This window comes from Bubalus bubalis, chromosome 10 (genome assembly GCF_019923935.1).
Source record: "Bubalus bubalis isolate 160015118507 breed Murrah chromosome 10, NDDB_SH_1, whole genome shotgun sequence".
In the NCBI taxonomy this organism is placed as follows: Eukaryota; Metazoa; Chordata; class Mammalia; order Artiodactyla; family Bovidae; genus Bubalus; species Bubalus bubalis.
Window position 1 is genome coordinate 29,462,241 of NC_059166.1, and position 22,930 is coordinate 29,485,170.

The 22,930-nt window shown below is 41.9% G+C and overlaps 1 protein-coding gene across 2 annotated transcripts in view; it reads left to right on the forward strand.

Annotated features, from left to right (window-relative positions):
• MAP3K5 (mitogen-activated protein kinase kinase kinase 5) overlaps nt 1-22,930 on the forward strand; it is a 226,637-nt gene that overhangs the window by 174,614 nt on the left and 29,093 nt on the right. For both annotated transcript variants that reach the window (XM_006052268.4, XM_025294482.3), the window contains 8 exons: nt 1,077-1,204; nt 2,215-2,351; nt 3,286-3,391; nt 8,985-9,142; nt 11,433-11,610; nt 12,331-12,351; nt 17,792-17,969; nt 18,060-18,228. In XM_006052268.4, coding sequence (XP_006052330.3) covers nt 1,077-1,204; nt 2,215-2,351; nt 3,286-3,391; nt 8,985-9,142; nt 11,433-11,610; nt 12,331-12,351; nt 17,792-17,969; nt 18,060-18,228 — 1,075 coding nt within the window. The remainder of the gene's footprint in view (nt 1-1,076; nt 1,205-2,214; nt 2,352-3,285; nt 3,392-8,984; nt 9,143-11,432; nt 11,611-12,330; nt 12,352-17,791; nt 17,970-18,059; nt 18,229-22,930) is intronic.

Consider the following 22,930-nt stretch of genomic DNA (forward strand, 5'->3'; position numbering starts at 1 on the left):
ATATTAACTGATTCCAGTATTTGTTATGGTCATTCCAAGAAATCCATTCTGCTTATATGGATTTGCCTCTATAAAATTTGAGCATTTCTTGCATGTAGCACTGAAGCAAATTATGAGGCATCAGGCTTATATTTTATGTTATACTGAGTGCTTTTCACACCTGTAGCTTCCATCATACAACAGAAAAAAAATTAGGAAATAGCTATGAGTCTCTGTTCATCATTGCTGGCACCCTACCACAGTTAAGTTATACAATAATTATATTAACATAATATATGATAATATATTAATACTCAGGATTATTAAAAGTCTACAAACTTCATAGTATTTCAGAAAATCATCAAAAATGTTGTTCTGTCTGTTCCAGAAATATAAAATTCTTTCATCATAAAATTTAATAAAGCAATATGTACCAAGTACATGATTTTGAAGTCTGGTCTAAAGCTGGTCTTTCAGTATGGAGGCTCAGCTAGGAATGAGTAAAAAATAATTATGATAGAGTAGAACTGGATAGAATAGACTCAAGGAGACTTGGCATATACATGGTTTTATATTTTTTTTATTGAAGGGTTGTTGGACCTTTCAGTAAGTTCTGGAATAAATATTAAAATTATTTGCAATTTTGTCGTTCTGGGAAAGAATCTCCTGAAATAATAAACTCGTGAAGCTAATGGAATATGAATGTGACAGTGAGCTGTGTGGGTGATTTCAGTTCTCCTGGGTTCAGATCTTATTTCTGTTACTTACTAGCTTGGAAATCTTGGATAGGTTAGTTCTGTGAATCAATTTCCTTATCTGTAACATGGGCATCTTAGTAATACCTTCTCATGGAGTTGTTGTGAGAAATGAGCTAATATATACAAAGACCTAGACTAGTATCTGACACAGTTCCCCTCAAACCCTACCAAGACTCCAACTTCACAGAATTTATGTGATGAGAAATAAAGGCCTTAGATGGTCATATTTTATTTCGTATATAGGTGAATTCATTTAGCTGGAATTTCCCATTTGTATTGCTTAAATTTATACAAGAAGGTCTGACATAATTAGCTCACTGACATTTGCATGTCTTTCAGATACTCTCAGCCCCTGCATGAAGAAATAGCCTTGCATAAGCATCTGAAGCACAAAAATATTGTCCAGTATCTGGGCTCTTTCAGTGAAAATGGTTTCATTAAAATCTTCATGGAGCAGGTCCCAGGAGGTAAGAGGTGGTTTTCTTTCTTTAAAAAGTATAGGTTTCTACTATATATAAAATTAATAAGCTACAAGGATATATTGCACAACCCAGGGATTATAGCCAATGTTTGATCATAACTATAAATGGAAAATAACCTTTAAAAATTTCAGATGTTGTATACCTGAAACATATAATACTGTACCTCAACTATATCTCAATAAAAATAATAAATAAAGTTTAGGAAAACCTCAAAAAAAACCCCAACTTTTTAAAAAAGTATGTTTCTAGGGTCTTGAAGAGTAAAACTGAATGGAATTTACTAGTTTACAGGTCTTAATTTGTGTAAATGTAAATACAATTTTGACATATGCCATTACCTTACAGTTTAGTGAAAGTGAAAGCTGCTCAGTTGTGTCTGACTCTTTGTGATCCCGTGGACTATAGAGTCCATGGAATTCTCTAGGAGAGAATACTGGAATGGGTAGCCTTTCCCTTCTCCAGGGGATCATCCCAACCCAGGGATCAAACCCAAATGGATTCTTTACCAACCGAGTTATCAGGGAAGCCCCTAGAGTTTATTGGGAGATTAAGGTTTGCAAACTGAGTGGTCTTGTGTGTGTGTGTGCTAAGTTGCTTCCGTCGTGTCCGACTCTGCCACTCTATGGACTATATAGCCTGCCAGGCTCCTCTGTCCATGGGATTCTCTAGGCAAGAATACTGCCATCAGTTGCCATTCCCTTCTCCAGGGGATCTTCCCAACCCAGGGATCAAACCTGCATCTCCTGCACTGCAGTCAGATTCTTTACCCACTGAGCCACCTGGGAAGCCCCAAGTAGCCTTTTCGACTGTATTTGATAAAGACCATCAACAGAGCAGGGACTTGCCTATTTATATTTGAACCCAAGTACTGTGTCTAGTATAATACCTGGGCCACTGTTAATAACCAATAAATGTTAGCTTAATGTTGTAATACTAACATGCTTTAAAGAATTCATTCAAATAAGATTTTATCCACTGTTTCTCCCTCCTTACAGGAAGTCTTTCTGCTCTCCTTCGTTCCAAATGGGGCCCACTGAAAGACAATGAGCAAACAATCGGCTTTTATACAAAGCAAATACTGGAAGGATTAAAATACCTCCATGATAATCAGATAGTTCACCGGGATATAAAGGTAGGTTGCAGTAGGATTCATTCTTGTAAGGTCTTTGATGGGTAATTGTTTTATTTGCAAAAATTGTTTTCTTATGAGAACGAATTTGGAATGATAAATAAATCCTAGAAACAGCACATATACATCATTCTGCCCTGAGTCAGGTATTGATTGATAGTCATGTCTTACCGCGTTTACTCAAAGAATAAACTCCTTAACCATGTTCAGCCAACAAAGATTGAGTTTCTACTTCATGGCTGGCACTGTTTGAGGTGCTCCATGGGGCTAGAAGCTCAACAGAGCAAAGTTAACAAGGATATGGTCCCTGCTCCCAAGAGGCTTGTAGGCTGGTTAATCTTTGTATCCTTGCCCGTAATAGCTACTCAATAAATACTTGTTCAATTAATGGATGAATAGTTAGAAGGAAAAAAATAAAATCCCTACTTCTCACACATATCATATACTTCTGGGTTGATCTAAAATTCAATCTGTGAAATTCTCCTTAAAAAGGGAAAATTTAGAACTAATAAATTTATAATGAAATTGGACTATTGAAAGTAAGTTAATATTACTATCCTAAAACTAACACGAATGTCCATTTATTTGTGCTGCCCCTAAATATTCCAGGAAAAGAAGTAAAACAGCATAGAATAAGTCAAGTACTAGGAAGGTATAAATATGATAATTTAACTAATCATACTCATTATCAAACACAAATAGCCCCTACTATCTATAAACCTCGTTTCACCGTGTGACCTGAATAGCAGATTGTGAACTGATAGCATGTAAACAAAAATGGTGTCAATAATTCACTACTGATGTTACTGTTAAGGAAGAATATAGAAATAGTATCCTTTATGCTGTAAGGACACCTTTTCTTATTAGACTTTCAAGCCAGCAACAAACAGTATTGGGAGAAAGATAGCATTTCTGATTGAAGTTCTTTCTTCTCCAGGGTGACAATGTGTTGATTAATACCTATAGCGGTGTTCTCAAGATTTCTGATTTTGGAACATCAAAGAGGCTTGCTGGCATAAATCCATGTACTGAAACTTTTACTGGTATGTTTTTGCAGTGATGATACAGATCTTATGTAATTAAAGAAATAATTGCTGTGTTTGAGTATGATGTGAGAGAGGAATTTAGTCTGGGTTCTTACCAACATTCATGTTGATATCTTTTGATACTCACTGAAAATTGCTATACAGAATTTCATCTGACCATTTCTTACCTTGTATTTATGTAACTCAGTTTCCTGCTTAATACTGCTGAAGATATATATTTTTTTAACTCTCAATTTGTTATTTGTTTTTCTTTTCATGTCATTCCTTCTCTCCTGGTTGGTCTACAACCACTATAATCCTGACATTTCTTTTTTTAACATTTCTTTAGCCCAGCCTCTCAGTGATTCTTACTCATACTTTAATCACTTCCCATTTGGACTATGAGTTCTTTCTTTCCTAATCTGTTTACTGCCTGTGGTCTATTCCCCTACTCACAACCTAAATAACTAAGATTTCAATTCAAAAAAAGGAAGTGACTCACTAACTCAGAAGTAGGGTGGAGAGAAAGCTTTGCTGAGAAATTAGGCATTGCAGCTACTAAGCTCCCTCCTTTCAAAAATCCTGAGAGGGTGGAAACAAAGTGACTTCCAAAAAGGTAACAGTAGCCAAGAGGAAGCCAAGGCTCAGAGAGATTAATGACTGCCCAACAGTTACAGAGAGGACATCTGCAAGTCCAGCCCTGCTCTCCCCTCCAAGTTTTCATCATTCCATTCTGCTGATTCTCATGAAGTGTTGCTGCTGCTGCTGCTAAGTCACTTCAGTCGTGTCCGACTCTGTGTGACCCCATAGACGGAAGCCCACCAGGCTCCCCTGTCCCTGGGATTCTACAGGCAAGAACACTGGAGTAGGTTGCCATTTCCTTCTCCAATGCATGAAAGTGAAAAGTGAAAGTGAAGTCGCTCAGTCATGTCTGACTTTTAGTGACCCCACGGACTACAGCCTACCAGGCTCCTCCATCCATGGGATTTCCAGGCAAGAGTACTGGAGTGGGGTGCCATTGCCTTCTCCTCATGAAGTGTTAAATTCCTGTTATTGTGCCTTCCCTGGTGGTCCCTGGTGGTAAAGAATCCGCCTGCAATGCAGGAGCTGCATTAGACGTGGGTTCAAACCCTGGGCCAGGAAGATCCCCTGGAGGAGAACATGGCCACCCACTCCAATATTCTTGCTGGAGAATCATATGGACAGAGAAGCCTGGCAGGTTGCGGTCCATGTGGTCACATGCATGCTGGCGGTCCAGCAGGTAAGACTCAGTGCTCTCACTGCCTGGGCTCGGGTTCAGTCTCTGGTCAGGGAACTAAAATCCCACAAGTCTTGCAGTGCAGCAGAATATAATAACAGTAAAAATTAAATTCTTATTATCATCAGAGAGAGATTTAGAAAAAAAAAAGATATTGTAATGGATAATCTTTGGTTTAATATAAAACAGATTGTCCAAATGCCCTCATTCTGAATTCTGTGACGTAATGGCAGTACTTCCATTTTGCAGATGAAGAAATTGAGAGAGAGAGAAGGGACGTCACAGCTGAAAGTCACAAGAGTTTATAAGTGATAGAACTCAGATTTTTAATCCACCCTTTGCGCTTTGCTTTGAGCTTCTTGCTCCAGTCCATCTTTCTCTCCACCTTGCTGAAGTGTCTCTTGTGGAAGCCAGGAAGGGGGAAAGGCAGAGAAAGAGAAAGTCTGAAGTCTCAGAACATTCAATCAGCAATGCCTCTGATCCAGTTCCTACTCTCATGGCAGTGGGTATTTCGGGACACAATCAAACCCATTTAGAATGCATTTTTTAAACAAAATGAATTCCAGCCCTTCTAGTAACTTTAAATATATTTACATTTCTTTTCCTCATATTCCCTCCATTTGGCAAGAGACCCTTTAAATACTGCCAAGTCTCAGTAACTTCTGCAAGGAAAATCCTGACTTTCAGACATTTGATTTGGGGAAGATGTTAATTTAATATCTGCCGCTTATCTTAAACATTTTCTTCAATCCCCAGAGAAGTTGTAGTACAGCAGTCCTCCAGGAGCCCTTTGCTTGAACTTCTTGCACTGGCCTCATGTGGTGTGCCACGTGTGACACACGTGCGGATCGGTCGCTGGCACTGATCACGAGGGCCTGGGGTGTGCGGGCCTCCCAGTGCTAACTCAGCGCGGGTGAAGTCACAGGTGTAGGCAGCCTCTGATGAACTGAGTCAAAAGACAGTGGCCTGTGTGACTTCTTCGTGATTCGATGAGAGGAAGGCAGCCACAACTATTCTTTATGGAGCACTTTCTGCACCCAGACTGTGTTAAGTGCTTTACATGTTATTGCATCGAAATTGCTATGTCAAGCCTAATCCTTACGTATCATTATCCCAGTTTATGGTGAGAAAATTAAGGTTCAAAGAGGTTAAATAGTTTGCCTGAGGTCACAAAGCTTGTAAGTCAAAGAGCTGCAATTCAACTAGACTTAACACGCCAAATGGAATGAATTATCTTTTCCCCAAACCTGTTCCGCCCACACTCTTCCCTGTCTCGGTTCACCACTCCAACCTTAGAGTTATCCACTGTGCCTCTCTTTTCTCACCCTTCAGCTCAGTCAGCCAAGGAAACCCATCAACTCTGTCTTCAAAACATGTCCAAATCTGGACCACTTCCTCTGCGCCTCCCTGGCTCCCACCCTCGCCTCTCACACGCATGGTCTCAGTAGCCTTTTCTCCTGCTTCCACTACTGTCTCGCCTCAACTCTACAGCCAGAGCAATCCTGTATAGACATAAATGGAGCCCTATCACTCAGAGACTTCGATGGCTTTCTGTTTTTGGAGTCAACAAACACCACAGTCCTTACAATGATGGACAAGGCTCAGACCTTCTCAGAGTCTGTTACCTTTTAGGCCCACTTCCTACCCTTCCCACCTTGCACAGGCCTTCCTGCACTTCCTTCGTTCCATCAGGCAGGATCCTGCGGCAGGACATTTGCGTACCCTTTTCCTTCTATGGCACTCTTCTCCCAGCTATCTGCATGGCGAAGTCCCTCATGTCCTTCAAGTCTTAACTCACAGATCATGCCAGTGAGGCCAGCGATTGCCCTATTTACATGGCAGCCCTCCCCGGACACTGCTGATCCCCTTCTCCTGCTTTTTTCTAATTTTATCATAACACATCACTTTCTAACATACTCTGTAATTTACTTCTGTATGTTACTATAGTTTGCTGTCTGTCTTCCACTGTGAAAATGTCAGCTGCACAAGCCCTGGGATTTCTGTCTGTCTTGGCCACTCCTGCATTCTAAGTGCCTGGCCCATAGAACTGTGCTGTGCTCAGTTGCTCAGTCTTTTCCAACTCTTTGGGACCCCATGGACTGTAGCCTGCTAGGCTCCTCTGTCCATGGAATTTTCTAGTCAAGAATACCTGAGTGGGTTGCCATTTCCTTGTCCAGGGGCTCTTCCCAATCCAGGGATCAAACCTGTGTCTCCTGCACTGGCAGGTGGATTCTCTACCACTGAGCCACCTGGGAAGCCCTTCTGGCAGTGTTAACCCACGAAATGCAGGAGTGAATGTAAGGTGACATCAGGGGTTAAGCTTTTAGCTACAGTCTTGTGACTTCCCCAGGTGGTTGTAGTGGTAAAGATATTCTAAAATAAGTGATTTTAAAGTAATTTGTTTATTCTAATGAAGATATTTGAGGTATGGGTTTTAGACTTAATATTCTCACTGTTCTCCTTGGACTAATGTTCAGACTGGTTTGATCTTCACTATCCAGCTCTGTAAATCTCTTTGTATAAAATACGGTGTCATGTGCTTATGGAGTAAATAGAGCAGATTTGAACACATGATTAAACCTGCTTTTTTGGTACCTGATCTATGGGGGATAATTAAACACAATAGTCAAATATCACTCTTTGAAATATTATCTAATGAATCAGAACAGTAATTTACTGTAAAGATATTACTTAAATTATTCAATTTTTAAAATTCACTATATTTTTGGTCAGTTGTCATTCCTGCTGAGATATTAGTACAACTTAAATTCTTCCGTTAAATATATTTTAGGTCCACAGATAATAAGAGTGGTAGGCTTCAGCTCATATTTTCTCAGTGATCACTTAATTTTGTTTACATTGTAAAAAATGAGCACTTTAGGGGGAACTATCAATGAAGAGAAATTGTAACAGTTTTCTACTACAAGTAATACTTTGAGGAGCATGGTTACCTTATCCTTCACCAGGTGAAATGCTTTCTTTCAAAAATATGACTGATGTAAGCTGAGGACAGACAGGTGAAGTTGTATGTGATTGTGAGCATGAGCTACTATCATGTAATGATGAGATCTCAAAAATAAACCTGGCAAGATGACAAAACTTGACAAAAATAATACACTTTCACCTTTAAAAAAAACATTCCAGCCAGTTTCTAGCCTTTGACCATGGGTTTTATAGGAACTGTTTAGAGGAAATTTGTGCAGTAGTTTTCAGGCACAGAGCATTCAAAGAAGGTGTTCCTTGTATTTATCAAAATGTCTCTTATTGGTTATGAATAAGAAAATGCTCAAGTGGCTCTTTTGGCAAATGCTTCAGTATTTGAAGTAATTTATTATGGCATCTTGGATCCTGTTTGCTGATTACAAACATTTATATCAGAAGCTGGGGATATGGCAATTACCTGTTCCTATTTGTACTCCTGACTAATTAGTGGATTTGGAGAAATCACTCCAAACTAGATATATAAACTTGGCCTCTAGTTGTAACCAATAAGACAATTGCAAGTTCGTGTCCACTTGGGAAGTACGAGACCAGAACTAAAACCAGGGGTTCTTGGCCCCCGTGTAGTGCTCTTTGCATCGTACCACACTTTTCGACTCCTTGATTCCATGAAGCCTTTTAAATTTCCTCTCTTTTTCATTCTATTCTTCTTCACTCCAGTGATTTGTTTATACTGATGGCTCATGACCTGACTTTAACCCATTAAATCTGTTATTCTCTGGACCACAGGCTCACAGCAGAAGCCATGTATGATAGATTTACAGAGTAAAGTACACCCAAAATTATTTACATTATTTTAAACAATGGCTTTCAGAAATTTTCATGTTTTCATGTTTAAGAAATAAACATGTTTATTTCTTAAACATGAAAACAGAAGAACTGAGCATTCAATCAGGAATTGAGAAATAACAGACTAAGGAAATGGATGAATGACCCAGATTTCTCCTGCAAAAGATTGGAAGTATGCATAAAGGGAATCTCTGTGTATTTGAAAAACTGATTGCAGAAAATGTGTGTTGAGTGTTTTCTGTTATTCTCAAATGACTATTAGAAGTTTCGAAGAGTTCCCAATGAAATGATGCCTCAATTACACTCTCTGTCTAGGAAATGAGGAAGTATCTATTCGTAAACAGATAATATTAGTAAGATATGTTTATATCACTAGTGAAATCCATTACGACAACCGCTATTTCCCCTTTTTTTTAGCAGTAGAGAAAACTGGAACTTAAAGAAGATGAGATACTAAGACCTGAATCATACTTTTAAGTTCTTATTTATGTAAATAACTTGAAACTGTTGTTAGTGCCTCTGTTTTCTCTTTTTAAACTCTAACTGTTTTTGAATTCTATCCAGGTACCCTCCAGTATATGGCACCAGAAATAATAGATAAAGGACCAAGAGGCTATGGAAAGGCAGCAGACATTTGGTCTCTGGGCTGCACGATCATTGAAATGGCCACTGGAAAACCACCCTTTTATGAACTGGGGGAACCACAAGCAGCTATGTTCAAGGTCATATTTCATATCTTAAATGTCCTAAAAATCAGTGGTTGAAGCTCTTTGCGGCTCTTGGAGTTCCATGTGTGTATGTCATATTTTTTTAAGCAAAAGGAAAGGAGCCTGAGCTAGCACAATCTAAGATCTAAAGTTCAAGTTTCACTCCCCTCGGTCAGCTTCACATGGAGGGTCTCTCTCAACATTAGTTTTCTCAGCTACCAAGTGAGACTCGGTGTAATGCCCTTTGACCACCTTTTCACGATGCAGTATAATTAACATGCCACTCCACAGAAGATGATTTAAGCCCTTTGGAAAACACAGTCTGAAAAATCTTCCACTGAGGGACATATAAAAACATTTTTTATCCATTTAGGTATTAAAGACATGTTTTGCTTTTCTCCTCTATCATTCTAGTTTGAAGTTTCCGTAGATAAAAGGGTATAGTTGTTTTAAGTACATCAACCTTATTCTCATCTATCTACTCTTCCAGCCTGTTATTTTGCCCATTAGTAACTCTTCTGGGGCTGAGAAAGCAGCTGCAGCTCTCAAAATAGGGAGCATGTGAAATGGAAATAGACCTGAGAGAGCCTGGGGGCCACAGCTTCAGCATCCGGGGCCTCGACAGTGACCTGCCCCTGAATCCCTGCAGTCCTCACCTGCCACTCCACTGAGCCAGAGGAATATTAAACTGAACCCCTGTCTCCCAGGAAATGAAGCTCACATCTCTGCTATTCTCTGAGGCATCAGACTTTTGATTGTAATTTGTTATTCCTTTCCCTGCCACTGACCATGTTTCTAGCACTCACCCCATTTGTGATTACCCCCTCTTACGAGGGACCATTTGTCATGTCCCTTCTATGTTTGTACCAAACTTGGTTTACTTGAAGCTTGGAGACAAGCTGATGGGCTGCTGCTGATACAGAAATGAGTAGTGTAACCACACCTGAAAAAAACAATGAGCTGCTCAGAGATCTGCCTTTCTGGGCATGAATGGATGTCTTTCTCTTCTTGGCCAGTCTTTCAAGTTCTCACCAATCTCTGGGACTTCACTCTGAAATGTTCCTCTGTTACCCATCAGTGCAGGGATTATTAAGCAACATGCTTTAGAGGAAATAGCATGCTCTGGCACTGATTTGCAACATTTTAATCCAGGCTCCAACACAGTCAAGCTATTTACTGGCTTTGAGTAAATCGCTTAACCTTCTTGTGCATCGGTTTCCTCATCTATAAAATGAGTATAAAAATAGTACCTATCTAATGAAAGTTTTTGAGGAGTGGATGAGATAATATGTGAAAAGCACTTAAAACAATGTCTGATACATAGTAAAGGCTTTATAATTAGTACAAATGTATCTTATCTATATAATAAATTAATATAAGCTATTTGATAACAAAAGATTTCCTTAGGAAATTTTCTCTGTACTAAATACATGAAACATTGCTGAAAGAAATTAGAATGACAGCAATGAGAAGAACATTCTCATTGTTATAAAAATACTGTTTGTTTAATTTTAAGTATTTTTAAATATCTCTTTTAACGTAGGCAATTTGAGACAGGGAAGAACATTCACAAATCATAGTACAGGAGAAACAACACAGTCTTTAAGCCAAACAAATGAAGGTTCAAACTCCCAGCTCTGCCCTTTCATAATCATGTAACCTCACACCTGTGAGCCTCATTTTTCTCATTGCTGTAACTGGGATCATATTTAATCCACTGGGTTGCTAGGAGGATTCGATGAGATCTCATAAATGAAAAAAACCAAGCATGAAGTTCTGAAGACTGAATTATTATTTCATAGCGCTGTCTACTGGAGAAGGCGATGGCACCCCACTCCAGTACTCTTGCCTGGAGAGTCCCATGGACGGAGGAGCCTGGTAGGCTGCAGTCCACGTGGTCGTGAAGAGTTGGACATGACTGAGCGACTTCGCTTTCACTTTTCACTTTCATGCATTGGAGAAGGAAATGGCAACCTACTCTAGTGTTCTTGGCTGGAGAATCCCAGGGATGGAGGAGCTTGGTAGGCTGCCGTCTATGGGGTCACACAGAGTCGGACACGACTGAAGTGACTTAGTAGGAGCAGCAGCGCTGTCTAATATCTTAAGCTAATTACTGTGCCTATGTCATTGATAAAGTTACAAAAACACTGAAAACTTTCCATAACCTACAGAAAACAGGTCCTGTCTCACTTTAAAAAAAGCCACACATTTGTAGTATTTGATAAAGGAGCTTGTCTCATTAGGTAACCAAGTTATGGGATGGGTTGAGATGGTTATTCAGAAGCCGTGTTGTGCTGTGTCTTAGGTGGGGATGTTTAAAGTCCACCCAGAGATCCCAGAGTCCATGTCAGCAGAGGCCAAGGCATTCATATTGAAGTGTTTCGAACCAGACCCTGACAAGAGAGACTGTGCTAACGACTTGCTTATGGATGAGTTCTTAAAAGTTTCAAGCAAAAAGAAAAAGACACAACCTAAGCTTTCAGGTATGTGGTTGCATCAAAGGGGGTGTAGGTCAGAGTCTCTAAATACTAAACTTTTTAAGATGGAAGATTTTTCCAGAGGTGAGCTAGTTTGTTTAAAGGTATCACCGAAAACTGGCATCTGGAAGCTGTGTTAGCATCAATTTCACAAATATTAGGGCCTCACACATAATAATCTTCCATCACATGGATAGTAGGGAATTAGTATATCAGCATCTATACATTAGCATTGCTGATACAAAGATTAAAGTACAGAAGGGGTAGAAGGTAGTTTTTTCAAACTGAAACTCCAAATTACCATTGATTGACTACAGGGCTACTAGAGAACTGTTAAACTTCGAAACCATCTGGATAATATGTTCTTTTAATTTTAGATTGTCCAAAAACCAATTGCCTTTTAGAGACTATCATTCCAAATAATTACCACCCCCCACCAAAAAAAAAAGAAGAAAGAGAAGATTTCCCGTTATAATAAAATAGCACTGTAAAAATATAAATTGGCTTTTGCAATAATTTCCATAACTCATTTCAGAAAGGAAAAAAGTAAGTGATTCACTTGTTGTTAGCATTTTTGGTGTCTATGTGGGATGAGATGGGCAGAATGAATGTTTGGAAAGGACATCAATCCCATTTCCAGCATTCACTTCACTTTTTGTTGATTTCTGAGTTTAATAACAAACCAAATGCATGCTTATTTTGCTGTGTTTACTTTTCTTTCCACAGCTCTTTCAGCTGGATCGAATGGTGAGTTTATTTTTATGTTGTCCTTAGGGCTGAAGCTTGGTACATCATGAAATAAGCTCTAGATTTCCTATTGAAGAGCCTCATCCTCTGCTCTTTGCTTACATGGGGTAAGGGTAGGGGGCTCCTGGGTACAAAGGATGTGTGGTTGCGAGTCTGGCTGGGTTCATTCTTTCACAAACCCCTCAACTTTCTCCCTCATAAGACAGGCTTCTTTCGTTCCTTCCTAAATGCAGGATAGTAACTCTGTTTTTGAAATTTTCAATTTGAGAGGAGTCCATGCTTTCTCAGGGGCTTCCCAGGTGGTGCGGGCTTCCCAGGTGGTGCTAGCAGTAAAGAACCCCCTGCCAATGCAAGAGATGAAAGAGACGTGGGTTCCATCCCTGGGTTGGGAAGATCCCCCGGAGGAGGGCATGGCAACCCACTCCAGTATTCTTGCCTGGAGAATCCCATAGACAGAGGAGCCTGGGAGCTATAGTCCATAAGGTTGCAAAGAGTTGGACACAACTGAAGCGACTTAGCATGCACACATGCTTTCTTATCTGAGAGCTAGCTGGCCACCTAACTCATTTCTTGTGGAAAATGTCAATGCCAGACAGCTTTCCCTGTCATCTTTGGTGTCCTATTTTCCTCAAATTTTAGCTGGTCAGGACTAGATGTGTTTTTGATTTTCAGTATTAGGCTTTGCAGATCATAACTAGGAAGGTTAATCTGCTCTAGGAAGATCAAGTGATGCATTTTAAGGCACAGGAAAGAAATGACCGTGACTTGGGATTTTCCTAAGTTGGATGGGTTGTTGATCAAATAGACATGGGGCTCGGTGTTCATTGTGAGTGTCCTGTGCATTCTTCCACTGGCTGGGGGTAGATTTTTGCAGGTTCCTTAGGTGCCTCAAAGCCAGTCAGCCCAGAGAAGAAGCCCAGTAATTGGGGTTTCTTGGCCACAGCCTCTCCAGTTTTCACCTCTCAATCTTAGAGTCAAGAAGAACTCTGAAGAAAAGCCTCTCTTTTCCTCCCTTCTCCACAGTCATTGCATTTCACAAGGAGGATCCCAGGGCACTCAGCAGCCTCCCCGCCAGCTGGGTTTTGATGTCATAAAATGGGCCCTGACTTTGGACTCCAGCAGAAGTCGATTCACTTTGCACTTAGGCAGAAGCCAATTCTGATCCCAACTGAGCCACTTTCTAAAAACATGACAACGCAGCAATTTACTTGTTTCATCAGGCATTCTGCGCTGGGAACAATACCTATTGCACAGATTTGCTTCTGAGAACAAAATAAAAAATATATACCAAAAGAAGTTGGAGCCATGCCCAGAAGCTCAATCCATGATTGCTTCATCCCTTCCACATGGGTAGGTTTTTGTTGCAGGAAGCAGAGTCTCATCACGCGCACATTTAAATTATGTGAACTCAACTATACACACTTGGCAAGAGACAAGTAGCGAGAGGGAATTTAAGCTGACAGGTCTGCCCACAAGCCCTCTTGGTGAGCATGTGCCTTAGAGTGAGCCTGAGATGGAAGGTGTCCATCTGCTGACCGCTTGGTCACCTTTACCACACACCCTCCCACTCTGCACTCAGGGTGACTCAAGAGCATTTGGGACTCAGCTCTGGCTTTAGAGTCGTTTACTTAAGGTATTTTAGAATCTTAAGATTTTGTAGAGTCAGCAAAAAGAGAATGGGCATTGGAGTCAGAGCTGGGTTCATGCCTTAACTGGGTGACCCTGGAAATGACTTAACCTTAGTCACCTCATCTGTCCAGTGAGTTCAGTTAGACAAACTGCCCATGGCGCTTTGTGACAATTAAAATACAGTCACACATGTGAGATGCTTAGCAACTGCCTTAAGGTGGTTATGGTGACTATTACTGCAGGGCTCTTCTTGCTCTGGCCTGCCCATGCCCAGTGGCTTGTTTAGTATTGTAGACCACAGTCCAGAAGTCCCCTATTCTTTCCCTAAAAACTCCCTATCTTCCTCCCTCGGAACATCTCCCAGGCCTCCTCAGTTCTCTGGATTTTTTTTTTTTTTTTTTTTTTTTTTTCGCAGTGACTCATCCCTTTCTGTTCCACCTCCTTGGCCTGAGACATTGGTCTGCTTGATAGAGATGTTTCTGACAAAAATTACTTATTTTCAAACCAGTATTTGATGAAAACTAGGTACCTCCGATTGTGTCAGTTCAGACTCCATCAAAATAAAATAAAAGCTTATGTTTGTTATAGAATTATAACATCTAAGAACTGGGAAAGGCCTAAGAGGTCATCTCCTCTACTGGTTTCCAAAATATGTGTTTAGCAAAGAACTGCTTTTTAAAAAATTATGAATCCTTAAGCACAGCTTAAAGTGACAAATAGATTCAAGGGATTAGATCTGATAGAGTGCCTGAAGAACTATGGATGGAGGTTCATGACATTGTACAGGAGACAGTGATCAAGACCATCCCCAAGAAAAAGAAATGCAAAAAGGCAGAATGGTTGTCTGAGGAGGCCTTACAAATATCTGAGAAAAGAAGAGACGCTAAAGGCAAAGTAGAAAAGGAAAGATATACCCATTTGAATGAAGAGTTTCAAAGAATAGCAAGGAGAGATAAGAAAGCCTTCCTCAGTGATTACTGCAAAGAAATAGAGGAAAACAATAGAATGGGAAAGACTAGAGATCTCTTCAAGAAAATTAGAGATACCAAGGGAACATTTCATGCAAAGATGGATACAATAAAGGACAGAAATGGTATGGACCTAACAGAAGCAAAAGATATTAAGGAGTTGGCAAGAATATACAGAAGAACTGTACAAAAAAGATGTTCATGACCCAGATAACCATGATGGTGTGATCACTCACCTAGAGCCACACATCCTGGAATGTGAAGTCAAGTGGGCCTTAGGAAGCAGCACTACGAACAAAGCTTGTGGAGGTGATGGAATTCCAGTTGAGCTATTTCAAATCCTGAAAGATGATGCTGTGAAAGTGTTGCACTCAATATGCCAGCAAATCTGGAAAACTCAGCAGTGCCCACAGAACTGGAAAAGGTCAGTTTTCATTCCAATCCCAAAGAAAGGCAATGCCAAAGAATGCTCAAACTACTGCACAATTGTACTCATCTCACATGCTAGCAAAGTAATGCTCAAAATTCTCCAAGCCAGGCTTCAACAGTACATGGACTGTGAACTTCCAGATGTTCAAGCTGGATTTAGAAAAGGCAGAGGAACCAGAGATCAATTTGCCAACATCCACTGGATCATCAAAAAAGGAAGAGAGTTCCAGAAAAGCATCTACTTCTGCTTTATTGACTACGTCAAAGCCTTTGACTGTGTGGATCACAACAAACTGTGGAAAATTCTGAAAGAGATGGGAATACCAGAAAACCTGACCTGCTTCCTAAAAAACCTGTATGCAGGTCAGGAAACAACAGTTAGAACCAGACATGGAACAACAGACTGGTTCCAGACCAGGAAAGCAGTACATCAAGGCTGTATATTGTCACGCTGCTAATTTAACTTATATGCAGAGTACATCATGCAAAATGCCAGGCCGGATGAAGCCCAAGCTGGAATCAAGATTGCCAGAAGAAATATCAATAACTTCAGGTATGCAGATGACACCACCCTTATGGCAGAAAGCAAAGAAGAACTAAAGAGCCTCTTGATGAAAATGAAAGAGGAGAGCGAAAAAGTTGGCTTAAAACTCATCATTCCAAAAACTTAGATCATGGCATCTGGTCCCATCACTTCATGGCAAGTAGATGGGGAAACAATGGGAACAGTGAGCGACTTTATTTTTGGGGGCTCCAAAATCACTTCAGATGGTGACTGCAGCCATGAAATTAAAAGATGCTTGCTCCTTGGGAGAAAAGCTATGACCAACCTAGACAGCTTATAAAAAGCAGAGACATTACTTTGCCAACAAAGGTCCGTCTAGTCAAAGCTATGGTTTTTCCAATAGTCATGTATGGATATGAGAATTGGACTATAAAGAAAGCTGAGTGCTGAAGAATTGATGCTTTTTAACAGTGGTGTTGAAGAAGACTCTTAAGAGTCCCTTGAACTGCAAGGAGATCCAACCAATAAACCCTTAAAGAAATCAGTCCTGAATATTCATTGGAAGGACTAATGCTGAAGCTGAAACTCCAGTACTTTGGCCACCTGTCTCAAAGAACTAACTCACTGGAAAAGATCCTGATGCTGGGAAAGATTGAAGATGGGAGGAGAAGGGGACGACAGAGGATGAGATGGTTGGATGCCATCACCAACTCGATGGACTTGAGTTTGAGTAATCCCCGGGAGTTGGTGATGGACAGGGAAGCCTGGTGTGCTGCAGTCCATGGGGTCGCAAGGAGTCGGACACAACTGAGCGACTGAACTGAACTGAATTCCTAATGTTAGCAAATTGGACCGCAAGGAGATCAAACCAGTCAATCCTAAAAGAAATCAGTCCTGAATATTCATTGGAAGGACTGATGCTGAAGCTGAAGCTCCAATACTTTGGCCACCTGATGTGAAGAAGTGACTCATTGGAAAATACCCTAATGGGAAGATTGAAGGCAGGGGGAAAAGGGGACAACAGAGGATAAGATGGTTGGATGGCATCACTGACGCACTGGACATGAGTTTGAGCAAGCTCTGGGAGTTGGTGATGGACAGGGAGGCCTGGTGTGCTACAGTCCATGTGGTCTGACTCAGTTGGACACGACTGAGTGACTGAACTGAACTGAAGCAGAGCTCTGATACATGACTGAAGGAGCATATTTGTTTTAGGTAAAACAGGGTTGGAATCTATGTTCTAGGATCACAGAAATCCACCCACTCACCCCACCAAGGCAGCCCTGAGAACTAGGTGGACCTTAAACTTCTAAGGGGCACAGTTTATCAGTTATGAATCTGGTCCTTTATTTTATACATGTGAAAAACTAAGCCTCACAAATGACCTTCATAAATTCTAGTGGGTATGAGTGTGCTCAGTTGTGTCCAACTCTTTGGACTATAGTCCGCCAGGCTCCTCTGTCCATGGGATTCTCCAGGCAAGAATACTGGGGTGGGTTGGCATGCCCTTCTCCAGGGGATCTTCTCCACCCAGGGATCGAACCTGCATCTCTTGGATCTCCCGCATTGGCAAGCAGATCGTTTACCACTGCACCACCTGGGAAGCTCCTAAACTCTAATAGGCGGACAATAAAAACAAAGGGCTGAGAACCCAGAACTGCTGGGCCTGGTGCTTCCTCCAGTTTCGTGCCCCTGAGATAGTTCTTTCAGGGCCTAGGAGGCCCTTTTCTCGCTGACCCCCTGCATGGATTACTCTGAGGAACTGTGGTCCCAAGACCAGCCCCTTATGTTGCATAGTTTGGCTGCTCACAGGAACGAGACACTTGACAAGTAGCCTTGCTGTCTTGTGTCGGTGTGTGCACGTTTCTAGAAGCCCTACTCATCTCGTTCCCCCTCTTGTGACACGCAGAGTACCTCAGGAGTATCTCCTTGCCAGTGCCAGTCCTGGTAGAGGACACGAGCAGCAGCAGCGAGTACGGCTCAGTTTCCCCCGACACAGAGTTGAAGGTGGACCCCTTCTCTTTCAAAACAAGAGCCAAGTCCTGTGGAGAAAAGGATGTCAAAGGCATCCGGACGCTGTTTCTGGGGTAAAGACCTGACTTAGTTTGGGTGAGGGATGTATGTGGGGTGTCATTTGATAATGGAGATGGTAATATGTGCTGCCTAAATTATTGCAGCATCCCTGATGAAAATTTTGAAGACCACAGTGCTCCACCTTCTCCAGAAGAAAAAGATTCCGGATTCTTTATGCTGAGGAAGGACAGTGAGAGACGGGCCACGCTTCACAGGATTCTGACGGAAGACCAAGACAAAGTTGTGAGAAACTTAATGGAATCCTTGGCTCAGGTAAAAGCTCTTAGGAGACTTCATTTCCCCAGAGTTGACTTTTTTTTTTTTTTTTTGACTCTGCTGACTCTTTGTTGGGGCGCTGGGGCTTTTTTCTCTAGTTGTGGCACATGGGCTTAGTTGCCCCTCAGCATGTGGAATTTTAGTTACCCAACCAGGGATTGAACCCACGTCCCGTGCACTGAAAGATGGAGTCCTAGCCACTGAACCACCAGAGAAGTCCACTTGGAACTGTGTCAGATGATGTGAAGACATGAAGAAGTTTCCACCTTCTGATGATAAAACAAACCTACCATGGGGGGTAGGCAGAATCCCTAACACAGAAACTGTGTTTTAGAATATAAGCTGTTTTTACGTCAGGCTTCCCTGGTGGCTCAGATGGTAAAGAATCCACCTGCAATGTTGGAGACCTGGTTCAGTCCCTGGCTTGGGATAATCCCCGGGAGAGGGGAATGGTACCCACTCCAGTATTCTTGCCTGGAGAATTACTTGGACAGAGGAGCCTGGCGGGCTCCAGTCCGTGGAACTGCAGAGTCAGACACAATTGAGTGACTGACACTTTCACTTTTCACTTATTTTTAAGTCAGAAGCAAAATGTTGGTGAAGTTCTGGTGGGCCCCTGTAAATCTTTTCACCGTTCTTTCATTTATTCATTTAGACAGTAAACATCCACTGAGACATGTGAATTGCTACCCGCCATTAGCATGAGGCCACCTGCCATTGGCTCCTCTGAGCATTTGGGAAACCTCACTTACTCAACAGAGACCCCTGTGCTTGGAGGGCTCCAGTCAAGTATAGGGAGATAGGCAATAATAAGTAAATTATCTAGGGTGGTAAGAGGCCATACATGTTACAAAAAAAACAAAGTTGGGCGAACTCTGTTCCCTGGTGTATTTGTTTGCTGAGCTGCCATAACAAAATACCTTAGACTCAGTAGCTTTAACAACAGGAAATTTTTCTCTCTTCACAGTTCTGGAAGCTGAAAGTCTAAAACTGAGGTGCTGGCAGCTTCGGTTTCTCCTGAGGCCTTTCTTCTAGGCTTTCAGGCGGCGACGTTCTTTCTGTGTCCTCACCTGCCCTTTTTTCTCTGTGTGCCTCTAGTGTCTCTTCTTTGTTTTACAAGAGCACTAATCCTGTTGGATTAGGGCCCCACCCTTATGATCTCAACCTTAGTTATCTCCTAAATACCCTGTCTCCAAATACAGTCACCTTGAGGGGTTAGGACTTCAACACGTGAATTGGGGGATGGGAGAAATGACACAGTTTCATCCCTAAAATGTATTACATCCCTGGAAAAATGTGTTCCCTGGGATTCTGCTTATAGAAATGAGGACGAATCCCCTCCCAACTCTGTCCCAGTAGAAACAGGGTTTCCACTACCTCTACACTGCAGGTGATGCCTGCTTGTCTGGAGCAGAGCTCAGGCCTCTTCTTGAGTATAAAACTCCCCAGACATACTTGGCCCAGACATGACACTTGCATCCTCTTTTAGTTCTATGGGTGTCAGGGACTTGTGACTCTACTTCAGCACCTGTGGCAACCACCTGACTTCCATGATCACCATGATGACATGTAATTTCTCTCCTCCCTTCTGTCCTAGGAGAATAGCTACAAAAAGGGTGAAGCTGGAGGGACGGATCAAGTTTCCATCTCAGTCCAGTACTTTACTTGGTCTCAGCTTTTATTGGAATGTAAATGAAGCCAGGCTGTCTCTTTCTCGGCTCTTGGTCCCTGCTTGTCTTTATTTTGAGAAGTCCTTGAAGTTTCTCTGCTGATTCCATCACCTTAGGAATTCTCTAATATTCACATCTTTAGATTCCATAGAAGGAGCTGAAACACCACGTGTGTGTCATCAGGATCTCTGGGTACAGGGAGAACTGACATCTACGTGTTCTAGGAAAACTTCTGACTTGAGTCCTAAAGGGAAGCTGCATGGAATGAGCAGGGACTCTGAGGCCCTGAAGGGAGGCGCCCTGGGTGAGGGACAGCCAAGTTCTGAATTGCAAGTGGAATGAGTGCTGGGAATACCACAGAGGAATCTGGAGATATGGCTGAGATGGGAGTAGTTTGGAACCCATAGCTGTCACTTGTGCCTTTCCATCTGCTCACTGTGGTCATTCAAGGACTGAGAATCAGATGGTGTAAGATAAAGAAGCAGAACCAAGTTTAGATAGAAGGAGCAAATGTGCAGTAATTGGAGGCCATTCATTCAACAAATATTTACTGAGCATCTACTAGATGCCAGGCATTCCCCCCATCTATGTGCTGGGTATGCTAGGACACTAGAGTGAACAAAATGGGGAAAAACAGATGCATCCCATTGAAGCTGACGTTCTTGTGGAGCAAGAAAAGCAATAAAAATGTAGTAAGCACATAGTTGACTATATAGTAGTTAAATATATATAATATGTGTGTGTGTGCTTAGTCGCTCAGTCATATCCGACTCTTTGCAACCCCATGGACTGTAGCCTGCCAGGCTCCTCTGTCCATGGGGATTCTCCAGGCAAGAATACTGGAGTGGGTTGCCGTGCCCTCCTCCAGGGGAACTTCCCAGCCCAGGGATCAAACCCAGGTCTCCCATGTTGCAGGTGGATTCTTTACCATCTGAGACACTAGGGAAACCCAAATATATAGTAATAATAGCAAATACTTTCTATGGGCCAGATATTGTTCTTGGTAGTTCCTGTGTCTCTACTCACTCAATTCCTGTGACCACGGTCCTGCAGCAGTTCTCTTAGTCTCCTCATTTTGCACAGAGGAGGCACAGAGGTGCTGAGTAATTTGCAGATGCCACACAGCACTAAGCGATGGAGTTGGGATTTGTACCCAGGCAGTCTTGCTCCAGGGTCTGCTGCTGTCCCTCCTGCTATACTGCTCTCCCTCCTGCTACGCCAGAGGGTGACAAGTCCTGGGAGAAACAGGCAGCAGGGCAGGGGACGGGGTTTGGGTTTGGGAGAAGGAATCACCAGTAGCCACTGTGGCATGAAGGCTTCTGATTTAGGTCAGTACACAGAACCCAGTGATTGCTTAGATCTCATAATCATCCCCTGTGGGTGTGCTTTCCTAATACAGAAAAGTGTCTGCTTGTTTGGGGGTTTTCTTTGTCTGCCTTGATTCGTGTCATGGTCTCAGCCCTCAGCAGAGAGCCTAGCAGGAGACTGCTTCCATGACTGTGCTGAAATTCCTAAATTTTGGAGTTGGTTAATCCTATTCAAGGCTTCCCTGGTGGCTCAGACAGTAAAGCATCTGCCTACAATGCGGGAGACCTGGGTTCGATCCCTGGGTGGGGAAAATCCTCTGGAGAAGGAAATGGCAACCCACTCCAGTACTCTTGCCTGGAAAATCCCATGGGAGGAGCCTGGTCGGCTACAGTCCATGGGGTTGCAAAGAGTCGGACAGGACTGAGCGACTTCACTTCACTTCACTTCAATCCTATTCAAGTGTTTGTGACGTCCTAGTGTTTTAAGAATGCTTAAATGTTCTCTGAAAAAGGAGAAAGGAAAGAAAAGCTTAAAAGCGACTGTCAGAGGGCTTGCCTCAGTGCACCAGTATGAAGTGACCAGTATGATTACAGAATTGTCAAGTGAGAGATAGGGTCCTTCTGATGGTGACTGCCTGCAGAGGCTGTGAATCCTTTCCTGAGGCATCCCGTGGTGATCTTGCAATAGAGCAGGTCCCCACCCAGGTTTACTGCTGGTTCAGACAGCTAATTGAGGCAGTAGAAGGTAATGATTAGGAGCTTGGGTTCAGCCTCAACTTGACTCTGAGGCCTGATTCTACCACTTAAAGGCTATGTGATTTGAGCAAGTTAGTTAACCTCTCTGAGGCTGAATTTCCTAATCCATAAAATTGAGGAAACAATGGGGTTAGTCACCGTAGCAAAGGGTTGCTACGGGGAGTAACTAAGATCATGAATCATTGAGACAATAATAGAGAATATTCCATAAATGTTAACTATTATTGTTGATATCATCATTATCAGGCAGTTATGTAGTATTTGATTTTTTTCTATGACCAGATGGAAATGTATTTTCATTGTATTAAATATTTCTGGATACATCTTTACATTTAAGCCTGCCCCTTTATGACAAGACTCAAGTGTGGATCCTTAAAGTGGCCCATGAAAGCGCTTTCAATCTGTAACATCCTTCTGAAATCCACTCATCACTTTGAAGGAGTTTAAGGACAAAGAAGGCAGAGCCCCTTTGCCAGAGAATCTAGGATGGTCCTCTTGAGTGTTCAGGAAAGGCACACTGTCAGATGCTGCCTTCTGATACTGTATCAGTCTCACCTGATAACCTAAGATGCTTGTTCAGAAAGGCGTGTTAATGAGTACATGTGGGGAGGCAGGCTTGAGAACAGAAACAACCATTATTATGACCATTATGTAGGTGATGAAATCCCCCAGATGAAAAACATTTCCCAGGGTAGACAGTGTTCCTTTGTAGAACAGGGACAGTAACATCAAAAAACCAGCAGAAGCATGTTTTTCTGTTGTGAAAACAAAGCAAATGTCCAAAAAATGTTTGCTGTTTAAACTGCTGGCAAACATGTAACTGATTTTTCACTAAGATAAGATTCCAGTTTTTAAATAGCACACATTTTTCTTCTCGAACATATTTTCATGTTTTTATGATATTGCCTGTAAATCCTTACTTTGAGGGTAATTTGGTTTGTGGCAAGAAAAGAAACAAAGTTTATA